We start from the raw sequence: 15617 nt of genomic DNA, 5'->3' as shown, positions 1-15617 counted from the left end.
GGCGCTTTTTTCACTTCTCGAGTCTCCAGCGCCTAGATGCAACTTTGGTTGCATTGGGTAATTTCACACGATGCTGATTCTCCTTATTGCCACTATGTTTTGGGTAAATGGCACTGCATAAACGCGCTCGCTATACGTGCCTTCGTGTTGAAAGCACTGGGCTTATCCGAACAAAATGAACAGGGCATATATGTGTTCTCTTGGTTCTATTCGTTTACCCGTTCCAACAGGAGACTATCACACCGGATTTGTTTTCCCCAAGGTTTTCTTTCACAACCGGGTTGCTCTTTCTGGGTATTACAATCAGTCTCGTAGTTATGTGACACCCATAAGTCAACCCTTTGCATAGAAGTCAATCCCATGGAGATACTGCTATAACTCTTGTTGTCAGCCCCTCCTAGTCTTAGATTCTTCTCTCAGTTGCTCAGTATCCCCCATCCGTACTTTAGGATTGGATGAGAGTATTATTCTGTTGACTGCATCATAAGAAAAGAATCAATCAGTCCCTTTCTGTAATGTAGAAGTAGAGGGCTTGGTGCGGCCCCACACTACCATTCTGATCAAATCATACAGCACTTTCTGTCGTGTATCGCGTGGTGTTCGTTTGTTGTCCGTAATATCCCAAATTCGTTCTGAATGACTGTTTTCCATGATCTTTTGTCCATCTGCGCTGTGGTTTTCGCATGTCCTCGTTTGGAATTGCCATGGTACCAGTGTCACGATACCATCAAAGACACAGGCGGAATCTAGGTGCCTATGGTGACTCTCCTAATCCGCATATATTTATTTAGTCGCGATCTGTTCCGTCTGTGTTGACTGTGGACTTGTTTCGTAAATATTTCCTCCAGGTTAACAGTCTCGGAAGTTGTCGAACGGTTCGTTGGCAAAGTTTTATGGTACTGCCGAGGAGAAAAGACTGACACGTGAAATATTCACTGCGATATCGAATTGTGGTAGATGCTTAAGCGATTCCTAGGTGATTCTTTATTTACTGTCATTCTTCAGCTGTCAGTTACTTGCTGTGCGTTCTGTATTGCGCTACCGAACAAGCTAGAATCATCTAAGAAGTGATTTTACGTCTTGACTGATATTAACAACGATGGACCCTATTCAGGAGGTGTTTCTTATTCCTAAGAAACCACTGTTACCATCAAGATCAAGCCTTCCTATAGTAGTTTTGTCGACGATATTATTTAGTAACTGATTGATTTTGTTTTATTCCTCCCATTTCCGATCCACAGGTCCACAGCATTCAGGGAACCTCATTTCCTATGTGGAGAAACACAAGCTCTATGAGAACGCACTGGAATTGTTCAATGATAATGACGCTGAATTCAAAGTAAGCGAATGACTGTTTTGGGAATGACTGGCTGACGACTCCGTTCATTTTGTCTTAGCGGTTTTCGACTGAGTAGAGTAACAATCCTCTAACCTGTGTATTTCGACCTTCGACCTCCTAGCGGTGTTCCTGTACGAGTTAGGTGAAGACTGAAACTTGGTCTACTGGCAGGCTCATAGTTCGAACATAATCCCAGTTTTATCTTGTTTCTTCAGTCGCCGCAGGGATATGTCAGCTCTCTTACTCTTTGCAGTTTGATATGGAAGGGAGCGCACGTGCTAACACAAGATTTTTCGGATGCCTTTTCAATTTTGCATATTTAGTTCATGTACAATGCCAACTGATATTTTCACTGCCACCTTAACGTAAACGTATGGTCTGTAAAGGGGTTGAGTAAACACAATGACAAATCAACTTAGCGTCTTTCAACTTCCTCAACGTTGGACGGCCTATCCTATGTGCTACTTGCGTTTGTTTATACGTATAATTTAACCCCAAAATAACGCACCCAAATATTTATCCCTCGAGTGCTTGCTTGACTTCTTCTAATTTTTAACGATAACGCAGGAACAGGAAGCTATCTGTATTTCATCAGCGCTTGTCATCGCCGTTCTGAACTATACTGATTGTGCTTATCACCTTCCCTGATTCATGCCCAACGCAACTTTTGCACTAGGCCATAGGTGCTGTCCGTTATCAACAGAGTTTCGGGGTTTTTGGGTTCGCTTTCAGACGTGAGGTTATCATCTATTGATGTTCTGACAGTACCAGTCGTGGTTTTTTGGTAAGCATTGATGAGCACTCGTACTTATCTCACCTCACCTCGAGACGACTTCGGTCTTTTGGATTTTTTTATTGCTACTCCCCCCTTCCACCCCTCCAGAAAACACCAGCTGTAGTGCCCGACCAAAGGACATCTCTTGAAAGGTGCTTATTATTTCTTGACACACTGTAACCTCGAGAAGACCAACTCCGCTCGCGGTGGTGTCACAGCGATCTTATTAGTCAACCTTCGTCTTATACAAAGCTGCTTGGTGCGAGTGAGTAGCTCAAGCGCTAGAACTGGGGCAACAGTACATCATTATGTTCTGTTGTTTTATCTGTGGATGATGAATTTTACCGACTTCTTTCCCCTCAGTGTTTGTGTGAATAGTATTCGTTCAATTCGCCAGAATTTTCAGAGTGGAACCTACCACAACACATTTCGTGCACAATGGAGATTATTGTGGAGTCTAAGAACACTTTATTTTGATTACAGAAAAACTAATCTCCGCATTCTCCATCGTGTTCAATGATTATCGTATGAAGATACAGTTATTCGTGTTGCAAGATGCAAAATCTTGCAAACCAAATATAACGAAGGAAGAACCATCCCTCGGCGGTTTCAAATTTCCTAAAGTTGTTCCCTGTCGGTGGAGGGTTAATTGTTTTCTTTCACCTGTAGGAATTTGACGTCATTAATGATGCTTCCACCTCAACCAACATTTTTTTTCTGACACCAGACGTGGAGTGTGGTTCGAGGCAATTTGTCCTTTGCAGCAGTTATGTGATTCACTGTCGGTTTTAGTTTCATTCATTAGATATGCCGTTGCATCCGTGTTTTGCTTTATTGTAGATCATCAGTCGTTCTTGGGCCAGTCACTTATTGACCGGGCAGAAATTGCTGTACGCCGGTCAAGTATACTTGCGTGCTGGCCTATACGCGTTAGCGGCGCGTGCATTCCTTTCTGCAGTACAACCATATTTGTGGTCTATATCTGCAACTGAGGCTCATCATCAACATGAATCCGGCAGTAACCAGGAGGACAGTGATGCGGTAATGTCCGAGCAGGATATCCGTGATCAGGCACTGAAAATGACGGGTAAATGTCCAGTTACTATCACCGTTTGCTTAGTTATTAGGAAATTGTGTGAATCTCCAGCTGCTAGAATTAGCGCTATTTTAAGTTTAGAAGGCAAGTGTATTGTTACTTATGGATATCTTAAACAGCGGGCTTTTTGAGGGTCTGAACGAGGACCACGCAGAGTTCAGGGAGTTCAGGGTCTGGATCTCAGAAGTGGGCCACTTTGTCGGCAACATCGTCATCTCCTACAAGTTTACTTTTCACATTGATGTGTGAACATTCTGCGCCCGTCCGCACACACATTTTTCGGTGCTATACGACCCAACTGAGAACAACGGTGTCTATCCTGGTTGAGTACCCAGAGATTGACCGAGTAGCTATGGGAAGCCATAAGCTTCTGGACGTGTATTTGGACAGCTGGGATTCGAGTACCTCATCGGCGCCGTATAATTAACTATCGTCCTGTAAATGGGTTTCAGTGGCATTGGCTCTACCGGATCGTATCTATTCGTTCATACTACATGTGCTTTAACTGCACATTTTCAGCACCGCTGTTTACTTGTGACTTTGGTATATCTATTCTACAGCTCGCCTGAAGGACTTGGGTCGCCACCAGGAAGCAATTCATCTGTGCGTAGACATTTTGAAGGTAGGATATATCGTGTTAACCACTGTTTGTAAGCAGGTTTTATCTTCTGTTTCCTACTTTCGAATTTTCTCCCTCGGTATGACGTTCATCAATCGCCACAACGCACCTCTTGAACCACATCGGATCATTTATCACGTCACCATCATTTCAATTAACTACACAGTCAGGGTGCCAAATTCGTAAATACTGTGCATACCTTCTGTGTGATGTACCTTACTATGTTCGAACTTTCCAGTCTCATGATACACATCAGTCGGTTTCGTGGGCTAACCGTCACGCGATGCCGGTTCCATCCACGACTGCGTCACTGGGGAGTGGTGCGAGAACGATCCTGTTCTCAGAACTGATTTTGTTGTAATATTGTCCATGTATGCCATGCATACTCACGCCTCTTCCTACGTGCATGGTTCCAATCCCCGTTTTCTCTCAGGGAACGTTTTGATTCCAATTTGAAAAAAAAACTACGGAGCACTGATCGCTCTCACATCAGTCAGTATCTCTCAGGGACGTTTTGATTCCAATTTGAAAAAAAAAAACTACGGAGCACTGATCGCTCTCACATCAGTCAGTAAATTTGAATATGGAAATCAGACTTTTAGTACATGACTTTTGCCGATGACCCGTTACGTGACAACGCTCCCCAAACCTATCGTTCAGCTGTTTCTTACATATATTGCATCCTCGTTTGTTGGCGATCCGCTGGACTGCTTCAATCATCCCGCGTTGGTTAAAATTCAGACCGTTTGCTGTTTCATACAAACACGTACTGTATGGTTCACTCTGATGCACACACCAAGTGCTAACTAAAATCGATACAGATACGGTATACATTGCGTGGATCTCGGTTACCGGTGAATTTCCGTTTAAAGCCGTATCCAATATTTCGGATAGATTATGATCCCGCTGTATCTTACATGGTCGCGCGTGTGTCTTACAGGTCTAACCACCGTATGCTGCCTTGGCCCGTACTCATCTGCTCCCGGATGGTTTTCATTTTCTGTTTTTCGCATTTTATTTGACTTTACGGACAGAATCCGGATACAGCTATTCTAACCGCACTGGAGGGTGGACTGTGGCTGGAGGCTCGCCGTTTGGTAAGTGTTTCATATCTAAGCATTCTTGGCGTTTGTGTATGTAGATGTGTATGTACCACTCCGTGATAGGGAGGTCTTAGTAAAGCGCATGAGGCTAACAAGTGCGATTTGAACATATTGTCTTATTTCCATCCTATTCAATAAAAGAGTGAGCATGGTCGGAGTTAAGCGATTAAACTAGTTCTGGGATCGTGTTTCGCGGAAACCTGTTTCCCTGAAGATCATGCTATCTTGTGTCATAGGCAACCAACTCAACCTCCCTTTGGTCTATATATACTACCCGATACTGCCACTGAACTTGTCACCTAACAATGAATTTGGCAATAGCTTGCTGTCGTAAACCACGCAAGACGCTTTTACGGAACCATCTTGACCCTGGTCAATGATGTGAAAACGTTGGACTGGGCCAAACCGGCCGTTCGTTCATAATGCATGGTTACAGTGTCAAAAACACCTGACATGTGACTCATTGGTAAGAAAAATAGCCCACTAATCTCCATGGATCATCAGAATTTGATGACTGTCGTTTGGCGGTGAACAGCGAACCTCATCACAAACCAAGGAGGGCGATAGTGCCACTTCAGTCGATAACCGACGATCCGGTTTCTGGACTGCTACACACCAGGTTAACTCAACCAGCTTAGCACCAACTCACGTTGCAATGAAGATCATACACTGAAGAATCATGTCTCTCGCTGCGCACATCAAAGCATCCTGTCTTGAAAAATAATCAGGCGACCACCAGTACGAGGCAACGCCGGCATCGATGGCGGATATTATTAGAATACCGTCGTCGCCGGCGGTCTTCTGCTACCTGATACGTAGCGCCTAATGAAAATACCTATGGTTGCAAACTGCCGGGGGAAATCACGCAACGCGTGGGACATTCCCGTAAAGTGCTCAAACATTTAGGCATTACTGTATTGTCGTTAACCACATTTAACAACCACAGGCCTTTACCTGCGCTCCTCTTTTCAAAGAAATTATAATGACCACCCATTCCGTGAATACCGGTTAACCCTCAGACAAGGTTTATATCCCTGCTGAAATCTGTGTGGTATGTACCACAATGTGCCACGTGTTTTACTCAGTTTGAAAGTCGTAATACAACGGTTTATCTGCCATCCCCGTAGTGATGCCACAATACTGTCCAAGAGGATGTTTATGGTATCAGTGTATTACATTTCGTTGCACAGATTTTCTCGCTCTTAATAAACCGCTTAACCGATAGACCTTTGCGGCTTCACCCTAATCGAGCGGATCATTTCCTCGTAGGAGTTGAGTTGAACAGATATGCATTTTGTGACGACAGCTGTAATATCATATCGTATTGTCATGCTACCAGCCAACAGCGCCATGTTTTATGGACAGTTGAAACAGTTTTAAAACACCTGACCCAATAGGGCACAGTTCACTGTGGAGCATAACGCGACGACGGGACTTCAAAAAATTCTTGATTAGATCGTAAAACCCTGCTAATCAAGCGCGAATCTGTGTACGGTGAAAATTCTGACGATTTGATTATACTAACCAGATTGCTACGGATATACTTGCTGTTTCCTGTCCTTTTTTCAACCCAATCGTTGAGTGGATAATGGTACAAGGAACTATCACGGAGTGCAGCAAAGCCACAGCGTAAGGATACCAAACATTGATTATACTTTTTGGTGTAGAAACGAAGTCACTTTCCAAGCCAATGTTCAAGCCTACCAAGCTGCTGTTCTTGGTATTCCACTATATGGATGCTAGGCCTGGCCCTAACCGGTCGGAGATGTCCGGCAGCGTAAATGTGATAACTTGTATGTGAGAATGCTTATATACTATCCAACTATGATGCCAGTCATCATTGTTTCAGAATAATAAGTTTCCGCATTTCATTGATGAATTTTCTTCTTAGCAGACCAGGCAATGATTCGTTCCCCTAGTCCACTGCTCAGTTCGACGCTGTCGTGCATGTGGCTAGCTAAAAGTGTGACTCAACACCAATAAATCTGGGGCTTCAGGCCGTTCTTGGTGTTCCTCGTTAGAAATAGTACTTGATCAAAGTGTGCACCAATCACCGCCCGTGGGAAGCTACGGTCTGCCGAAGTCCATAGAGTTCATCCTAACACAACTGTTAGTCAAAGTAACATAATTAACTACGGGCAGTCACCATGGAGCTCAAGAGAGCTGGAAGTTAAGACTCGTCAGCCTGAAATGAGGGTTTGTATTTTGTTTGTGACCAGATGGATCCTATATCTGCGGAATATGCCTTGATCTACAGTGAACAATTCCTCGGTGTTTGTCGAAGATCCGATATCCAAACTCGTGGTGCCTTTCGGGTGACGTCAATTGTCTGCAACCATATTGATTTTAGCCGTCTGTAGCAATTCTCTATCCATCAAGGTATTCTGTCAGTGAATCCGCCTATACCCAGCTTCGTAACTATTCTGATTCAAATTGAGCTTGACTCCGTGCGAAGACTTTGCTTTGTTCTGGTAGAGCAGCATATCATTATGTGTTTATGCATATTTCAGGCGTACTCACTGAGACGATGGGAAACTGTCTCGCCCTTTTTCACCTCATTGATGCTGTTTAAGCTAGATTCTAAATAACCGGGCAGTGACTTCTCTATAATTAACGTTTCACTTTCTGGATGCATTAAACTACCGTACCACGACAGTTGGTATGCAAGGAGGCGTTTGGTTATCCACGCGGCTCTTAATAGCCGTTCAGCTTTAGAAAGCCATCTCTTCTTTTTCTCAACTCTTTCCTGACCAACACGTCTCCGAATTAGCGTAGCTTTCAGCTAGATGTATTCTCAAACTAACGAATCTTTTTCACCTGTTATACAGGCTTCCACCTACACTCGACCGGAAGTATTGAAGAAATGGCTGAAACCAAAGCTAAGCGAATCATCCTCAATGCTTTTAGAACGCATCGAGAAATCTCATGCTGAATTCTCGGAGTTTTTCGAACGGTTGACTCAGTTGCGTCGTCGACATGCGGACGAAGCTGAGTGCCGACGGATCGCTCAGTTGCATGGCAATCTGGATTCTGCAAGTAGGTTTTCCGTTTCACATTCCCTAGTTAATGAAAAGCATCACCCAGAATCCGCGGACAATACTAGCCGTCAGCCTGGCACCTCACAAGAGTAGCTCATTTTCTAGCGTTTCCTATGAAATCGAAAATTGGCAGATGGTTTTCTTGAGTTACTTGACTACATGATCAGGTTCATTTCCTCGTTCATTTCTCGTACATTTTGCTTAGTTGTTAGGTCACATAAAGTAGCACTGTCAACTCCAGCCAAAGTATTTGGCAGAAGAGGCCAGTCCTTGCGGACTTTGCGGTCCTACATGGACCACGATGAGTCTCCAATAGCAGAAGACAATGCCATGACACTTGGATTTATATACTATCACTTCCACGTTTCGAATACACCTGTGTGTAGATGTCATTATTTTCATCACTGCTGCTACTTTCTTGATCTGTCACAATATGTTAGCAATACGACTCCGGCTATCTGCTCATGTCAGTATTATCATGTGAGTTTGCACCTGTTTTTCGGCTGTGACAGTTAAGTGCTAAGTACGGATACCATCGCTGTGGATAGATTCGGCTGAATGTTGACATCAATTAAAGCCGGCTAAGTGACTATTGAAATGAAAATTCGAGGTTCACATAGCGCAAATGAAAATTCGTACCTGGAGACGGACTGGAACCGCCGAACTCCCGCTTTCTTGATGGATGTTGTACTTTCTCAGCAACTGAAGACGTTCGCCCTCTGTCAAACCTATGCACCTGACATCCATAGCTGATTCGCTACACTTCTACCTGGTGGCACTGATAGAAATTAACTCCTGATCCGCTAGGTAGAAGTTTGGCGAATCAGCTGTGAGATTCAGAGGTATAGGCGTCACGGAGGGTGTGCCCTCGGCAACTCAATTGATAGAGCACCCGTTGGGTGAGCGGAAATTCGGTGATTCGAGTCCGTCCCAAGGTGTGAATTTTGGGTTGTTACTCGCACCCATACTTCTCACTTCGAGATCCATCATATCCTTTTCTGCTTTCTAATAATTGTCTTTTGATCCTGTGACCTAAGAGCTACCTTGTAGCGATTGCCAACTAGAATTGCAGTGGTTATATTGGGTGCCCATCAAGTCAACGGAAAGATAGGTTAAAAAAACTGATTCCCCAAGGTTGCTGAGAATACGATAAGCGCCCGTAAGCTGTTTCATGCTCATGCCGTGTTTTTCACAAATCTCCACGCAAGTTTGAGTACGAATTTTATAGCGTACTATGTGAACAACACCTTTAAGCCATGGATGTCCGGTCAGAAGAGATAAGCGATGCAACTAGCGCCTACGAACCCTGTGAAATTTTGTGAAATGTAACTGAATTCGGAAAAGCTCGTCTTCACAAACAGCAAACATATGCTCACGTGTTCGCACGCCCGCCAACTAGCTTGGGCAGCTGGTTAACTCATTTTTGATAGGTTTCTAGGTGCAATACACTAATGGCTGTATCAGAAGTGTCTGACCACTATCAAATAGTCATTGTTTACCAATCAGCCTCCGGATGGATTTTGTGTATGTCCGTGCAACGAACCGAATGACGGTGGACCACATAAGCTGGTCGAGCTTTTTTGATGCCAGGCCACACAAGTCTTATAAACATTCGGTTAAATATGATGCTCGTGGTTTAGTTGCTATCGCACCCACTGTGAGAATCAATAGCTAGGTGAACATTTCGACTATTCAAAAGTGGTTCTAATAATGACTACACGGTTGCACAGCGAATTCACCCCTAACTAGACAGCTCATAGTGAGTATGAGATCCGGAAGTTCTTCATCCCAAGATGTCCGGGTCCAGGCCGCCCCAAATAACCGAACATCACATCAATTTGACGGATGTGTCACGTGCTTCTACGGACCAAACGAAGACGCCCTGATTGGTCAGAATGCTAGTCTATTTGGGTCGAGCATCTTTGGCTCGACGCTTCTCGTCCCCTCACAGAGATTCTAGCGCGACCATTCTGTGACTACCGTATAAATACAGTTGTAATAATCTTCCTTCATCTCTATAAAGGGCTATATGAAGCTACCGTGCCATTGTGGGCGGGGCAGGAAGCCAAGAACCGACAAATAGTTGCACGACCGTTCAGCAAGTCACATCCGTCTTCTTCCACAAATGCTGCTGCCAACTTGATTATTGAATTCAATTTCGACGCTGAACCTGGACGAACTTTCGAAAGTTGGTTCAAGAAATGAGGGCATGTTTCAAACCGACTTTGCTCAGTTTGATGATGCATGGAAAGTTCGACTGCTGCTGCGGAACACGATCGGTTCACAAATTGCATACTCCCCAAACTCCCTCTTGACCTTGGCTTCGCAGATACTGTCGTAATCCTGGCCCAAATATTCGGTGAGCAAAGTTCCTTGTTCAACATTCGTTATCAGTGTCGCAAGATTACCAAAGGGATACTGAAGATTTCATCACTTATGCCGGTGTGGTCAACAGAGAACGCGAGTGCTTTCAACTCTGCACGATGACCGAGGATCAATTCAAGTGTCTCATCTTCGTGGCTGATCTTCAATTACCACATAATGCGGATATTCGGACCCGGCTACTAAATCGTATTGAACAGGATCCAGAGTTGACCCTTCAGAAACTTACCACCGAATGCCAGCATCTTACCAATCTCAAGACTGGTGCTGCAATGATTGGACATTACAAGTTCTCTTAGCCTGATGTCGTATGCAAGATAACTTCCAAAAAGCCATCAAATTCTAAACGAACTCCAAGAAAGCAGCCCACACCCTGTTGGTTTTGTGAAGAATGGCATTGTTCACGCCATTGTCCCTACCGCAACCACAAGTGCAGCAAGCGCATTCGAAAAGATCACAGAGAAGAATGCAAGCTTCAGGAGCTTGCGCGTACACCGACCTGACAAAAGGGCGCAGGCGGGGGCCATGACCGCCACATTCAGGATGAATTCACCCGGTCGAAGTAAATTCGTCCCAGTATGTATCAATGGCACACCGGTTACCCTCCAGCTTGATACAGGTTCTAAGCGAACCTGGGACATATTTGGAAGGCCACCGGTGGAACACACAAAGTGCACCGTTCCTAATGCGTCTGGTGGAAGCTGAACTGCTCCGTAACGTTCAACGAGATTCAACTCAATGGTACTTGCTACCTAACGAACTATACAGGTCTTGATGCCTGAATGGGACTTATACTTGCTATACAGGTCTTGATGCCTGAATGGGACTAATGAGCTTCAAATCTTGGACCAACTCTTCAATGCCGTTTGTAACGAAACAGCTGCAGATGGCTGCAATGCATTCACGAGAACGCCAAATCCTGACGATTTTTTGGTCGTCACAGTTACAGTCAAACCGGAGGAGCATACGCGACACACGCCAAAACAGCTACACAGAAGCCAGGTACTTATTCGAGGATATGGGGAGTGCTCTCCACGCTAGACGCAGGGTCGAACACTACGTCAAACACGAGGCGCAAACCAGATCATAAGCGCGGCCACGTCAAGGGAACCAACTTCTGACAGACTGCGGCTCCGTGAAGGAACCTCGTCGAATGGAACACTAGACAGCCGTGATATACCTCCGAAGTGGAGGGCACAATATCCTAGATCGGCATGCCCACAGCCCCAGGGACGGACCGACGTGCGATGGCACTTCCATGAGTCGCCACAGTTAAGTTTAAAGCCCTGGCTGCTTGAACGGCTTCCCCAAGGGGAGGTATCCGGAGACCAGCCGCCCCTAGTAACCGAACAGAACGTTGAAAGGATGTTACGTGAGGGCTACGGACCAAACGGAGGTATGTCCTGATTGGTCAGAATGCCAGCTAATCTGGATCGAGCATCTTTAGCTCGACGCTTCTCGTCCCTTCACAGAGATTCTACCACGACCTTGTGGAACACTGCGATTACCATATAGCTGTAATAATCTTTCTTTTTCTCCATAAGTTACCGTGCCTCTTGATATGCCATTGTGGGTGGACAGGAAGCTAAGGACCGACACGAAGCTACAACCGTTCATCAAGTCGCAACACAAGAGTTATTTGAAACGGGGAAGCAAAAGTAAGATATGCTTGGTGCCACATGACCGCAATAAGTGTCTACCTGTTCTGCAATCATGTTTTTCCTTTGAAGGAAAGTTTTTCACAAGCTTTTTGGAATACTGGAAGATCAGTCAGGCCAATATACACAGAAGAAACCTCTGAGATAGATAAACGAACCCTTTGTTGTCACAGTTTATCGGACATTCCCCACAAGATCCACATCCATACCTATTCACACTGGACATGACTGACTTGGTCCTTGAGGGAACTCGTTAGTCAGTCAGGATGGATGGAACTCATTGTCCGTAGACACTAACTGTCTATATGTTTCCAGCTGGTTTACTAGCTACGTGATAGATAAAATAGTCGATAAGCTGTAACCAACGTTGTCCTCAATATTGTGGTCTTTATTAAGTCCGTCTGTTTGATGTCGACTAGTTCCTTACTTTATGAGGCGACTTTCTCTATCGTGGTTCTCTTTTGTTTTAGTGGACTCGGCCACTGAAAGTGACATGTTCTCCGATACAAGCAGTCTTTCTGATACCACTACGTCCGAATCCTTCGGAGGCCTAAGTATCCGATCGAATTCTACAAAAATATCCGGGTAGGTTTCACAGTCATTGGTGATGTTTCAGTCGTTTCCCTCCCGTGACACCCTAGGTCTCATCCAGGCTAACAATATGGGTATCATGTGGGAAAGTGCGTGCGCAGGAACCATGGGGCTTATCAATTACGGCAAGCGCGAACTGTGCTTAAAATCCAGCAGTGACCAATACCTAACGGAAACACTTCCTACTACGAAACTATGCTATTCTTTCCAAAGCAACAGGGTTTATGGCTGTAAGTGCTGCAGTAAGGCTACAGAGTGCTGCGGCTTGAAATTCGTTACTAATATGTCGGCCTACATTTAAGGAGTGAGACTAATGGTTATAGTGAACCTGAGCCTATGTGTATGACTACCTCAGGTTCAGCTTTCCAGACAGAGCAAATTTTTCGCGAATGTTCATGTACTCTCCATCCGACTGATCTCTGCTAGACTCCTGAAACACTGCTTCCTGGGTTAGGTATCACTGTTCTGGAGCTCGTCTCCTAGTCTTCACACATAAGCAGTCTTGAAGTATTCCGTTGCAGGACAGTCGACTTTCGCCAGTGAGCTGGATTGCATTTGATCCCTTGGCTTTATTGTGGTTGAACCCTCGAGTTGCAATTCATTTACGATGTGCCTTTTAGACCGTTTCCTGGTACTTTGATCGCTTATTAGCCTCTTTAGGCATACAATACACAATGATGATTGTTCGCCAAACCATGTGCACATTTTCTGCTTTATCTTAAGTTGTGCATGCTATTGAGTTTCAGGGTATCTGGATCTATGGTAGTACCGATGTCATCGAAAAGGCTGAGTACCACGTGGGCTGTTTTATTAAAAAGACGACGGTATTCAGAACAAAGCCTAAAGATTCCGACGCTCCGGTTACCACGGTTACTGAATAACGAAGTGAGGGAAACGGACTGACTCAACACAACACCACTGTAGCCGTGTTTGGGGTCCTACATGTGTGTTTCAGTTTGAGATAGACTGGATGGCTCCGTGTCTTGCTGTGTTTCTTGGATTTGTGTGTGTATACGTGCTTGATCAGGGTCCTTTGTTTGTCCTCAATCCCTCTACGTGTGAAACCAGCCTAACAGGTGAGTGGTATGTGGCAGGTTGGATATGTCTCCGCCCGCGGTCACCCTCCATGTGATCTAATGCTCGACTATAAAATGGGAGCACGTTCAAAATCATTTACGTATTGAGGTGTGGTGCAAAGACTAGGACATGGTTTCTCACTTCGGTTGTAGTACCTCGTGGGAATTGCGCGTTCAACGATCCTCGTTCGGCTCTGAGACTCAACGAGTAGCGTAGTAGCATGAATTTCACCATGAAGACCGAGAGTGAACATAGAACTGAGGGCCCGTACACTATTAGCCAACAGCTAATGAGAATCATGCATGTACGGTTCGTATATTATATTGCTCGATACGGACAGCCGAATTCCTGCATTGCGATTCCACTCATTCGCACCAGCTGTCGTAGATAAAATCCAAAAACCAAATATAATAATAATCGTACAGCTGTAACACCCTCTCTGTCCAGCTGCGATTTCGCGCGATGGAATCACGAGGCCGGAGATACTGTCAGGTTGTCAAAACCTGGATAGGAACAGTCAAGACGCCCGTGGTGGCATTAAACGCAAACGCAAAATTGCCAATAGATATCATGCGGCGGTCGGTGGACATACTGTACAAGAGTGGGCCTTCTGACGCTATATGGTAAATTCTAAGGGGCAGTGAAGTTGGTACCTTATCCTTAACAGGCAACACAACCCAACTTCACCTAATTAGAAACAAGGATCCTCTGGAACCAGAAAGCTGCACTAATTGAGATCAAGAATATATATTGTTCCGACCGTTAGTTCCGGTAAACATCCAGATATCTCAGGATGAGGATCGTCAACCGCAGGTGGTGTCATTCCCACCAGACAATGCATCTGAAAACTAGAGAGAATCGGCCACTGGACTGCACGCCCTAATGGAGAATTATGCAGCCAACATTCGAACTCGTTCACTTCGTTTAATCTGGCCTCGGATCACTTGAAGACTATTCGCTGGAGTACTTGAACTCAATGTACACCCAACTTGTGTCAACCGCAGGGAGCATAGGGTTGACATCACACAGGATCTTGACAAAGTGTACACAAATTAAGTTAGCGGACACCCACTTAATCCCAAACCGAGATCCTTACACGATGGCGCTACTCCAAGCTCAGCTGCGATCCACTAGGACAAGGTACCAATCGGGTTGGTCGTTGATTCAGTCCGTTTGCATCCTTGATTCCGTTCATTTTGAGTGCATTATTATTCAAGTAAGTCCATTTGTAGTAATTGTAACGTTCATATCTCTAATTTCTTCATATATTGACCAAAAACTTTACCACCATTTGAAACCTCTAATTGTTATGTCCCCATGAAATGAAATCTGCTCAACTTCCCTGCGGATGGCTTCGCTTGAGTACTATTTTCGCTCATCTGCGAATCGTTCAATCTTAATGTATCTTTGCCCTTTTAGGCGCTCCGCAAAGAATCGCCGAAAACAGGAATCGCGAAAATGGTCTTCTAAACCTGGAAGTAAATATGAGGAGGTTGGGCTTTTGAGAGAGTTGTCCAAATCAGTAGAACTAGTTCAGCGGCTTGCGGGTAAGTCGTTACTCAGTAGATTACATGAAAAACGCTTTTAAAGCATGTATGTTTAACCAGTTGGGTGCATTTAACCGAAGGGCGAAAGCCCTCAGCAAGGGCTATACTTTTTGCTGTCGATCATCGATGAGTACGCCTGTTGGAAACAGTTTTATAGCTGATGAACTGCATTGTTGTTCCGTAATTCTTTTTGGCGGAGATAGCTCGTGGGTGAATTTGGTTTTGTGTTACGTTGGCAGCAGTTCGATCCATTGGGACCGAATGCATCTGATATAAGCATTCTGCAGTGGAAGCCAAATGAACTCGAAAATACTTTGCCGTTGAACCTAAGGCAATCATCATCATCATCATCAATGACAGCAACATCAGTGTTGGCACTGATGCTTCACTGC

At 44.8% G+C, this 15617-nt stretch overlaps 1 protein-coding gene across 1 annotated transcript in view; it reads left to right on the top strand.

The window, feature by feature from the left end:
• The window catches only part of T265_14754 (hypothetical protein), a gene marked incomplete at both ends in the record, with an annotated part of 48203 nt that overhangs the window by 24761 nt on the left and 7825 nt on the right, over window positions 1-15617 (top strand). The window contains 7 exons of the mRNA XM_009175082.1: window positions 1242-1339; window positions 2955-3201; window positions 3771-3832; window positions 4864-4926; window positions 7761-7968; window positions 12481-12595; window positions 15098-15225. Coding sequence (XP_009173346.1) covers window positions 1242-1339; window positions 2955-3201; window positions 3771-3832; window positions 4864-4926; window positions 7761-7968; window positions 12481-12595; window positions 15098-15225 — 921 coding nt within the window. The remainder of the gene's footprint in view (window positions 1-1241; window positions 1340-2954; window positions 3202-3770; window positions 3833-4863; window positions 4927-7760; window positions 7969-12480; window positions 12596-15097; window positions 15226-15617) is intronic.

This window comes from Opisthorchis viverrini (genome assembly GCF_000715545.1).
Source record: "Opisthorchis viverrini unplaced genomic scaffold opera_v5_255, whole genome shotgun sequence".
Taxonomy (NCBI): domain Eukaryota; kingdom Metazoa; phylum Platyhelminthes; class Trematoda; order Opisthorchiida; family Opisthorchiidae; genus Opisthorchis; species Opisthorchis viverrini.
This window is presented reverse-complemented; position numbering and strand designations above follow the sequence as displayed.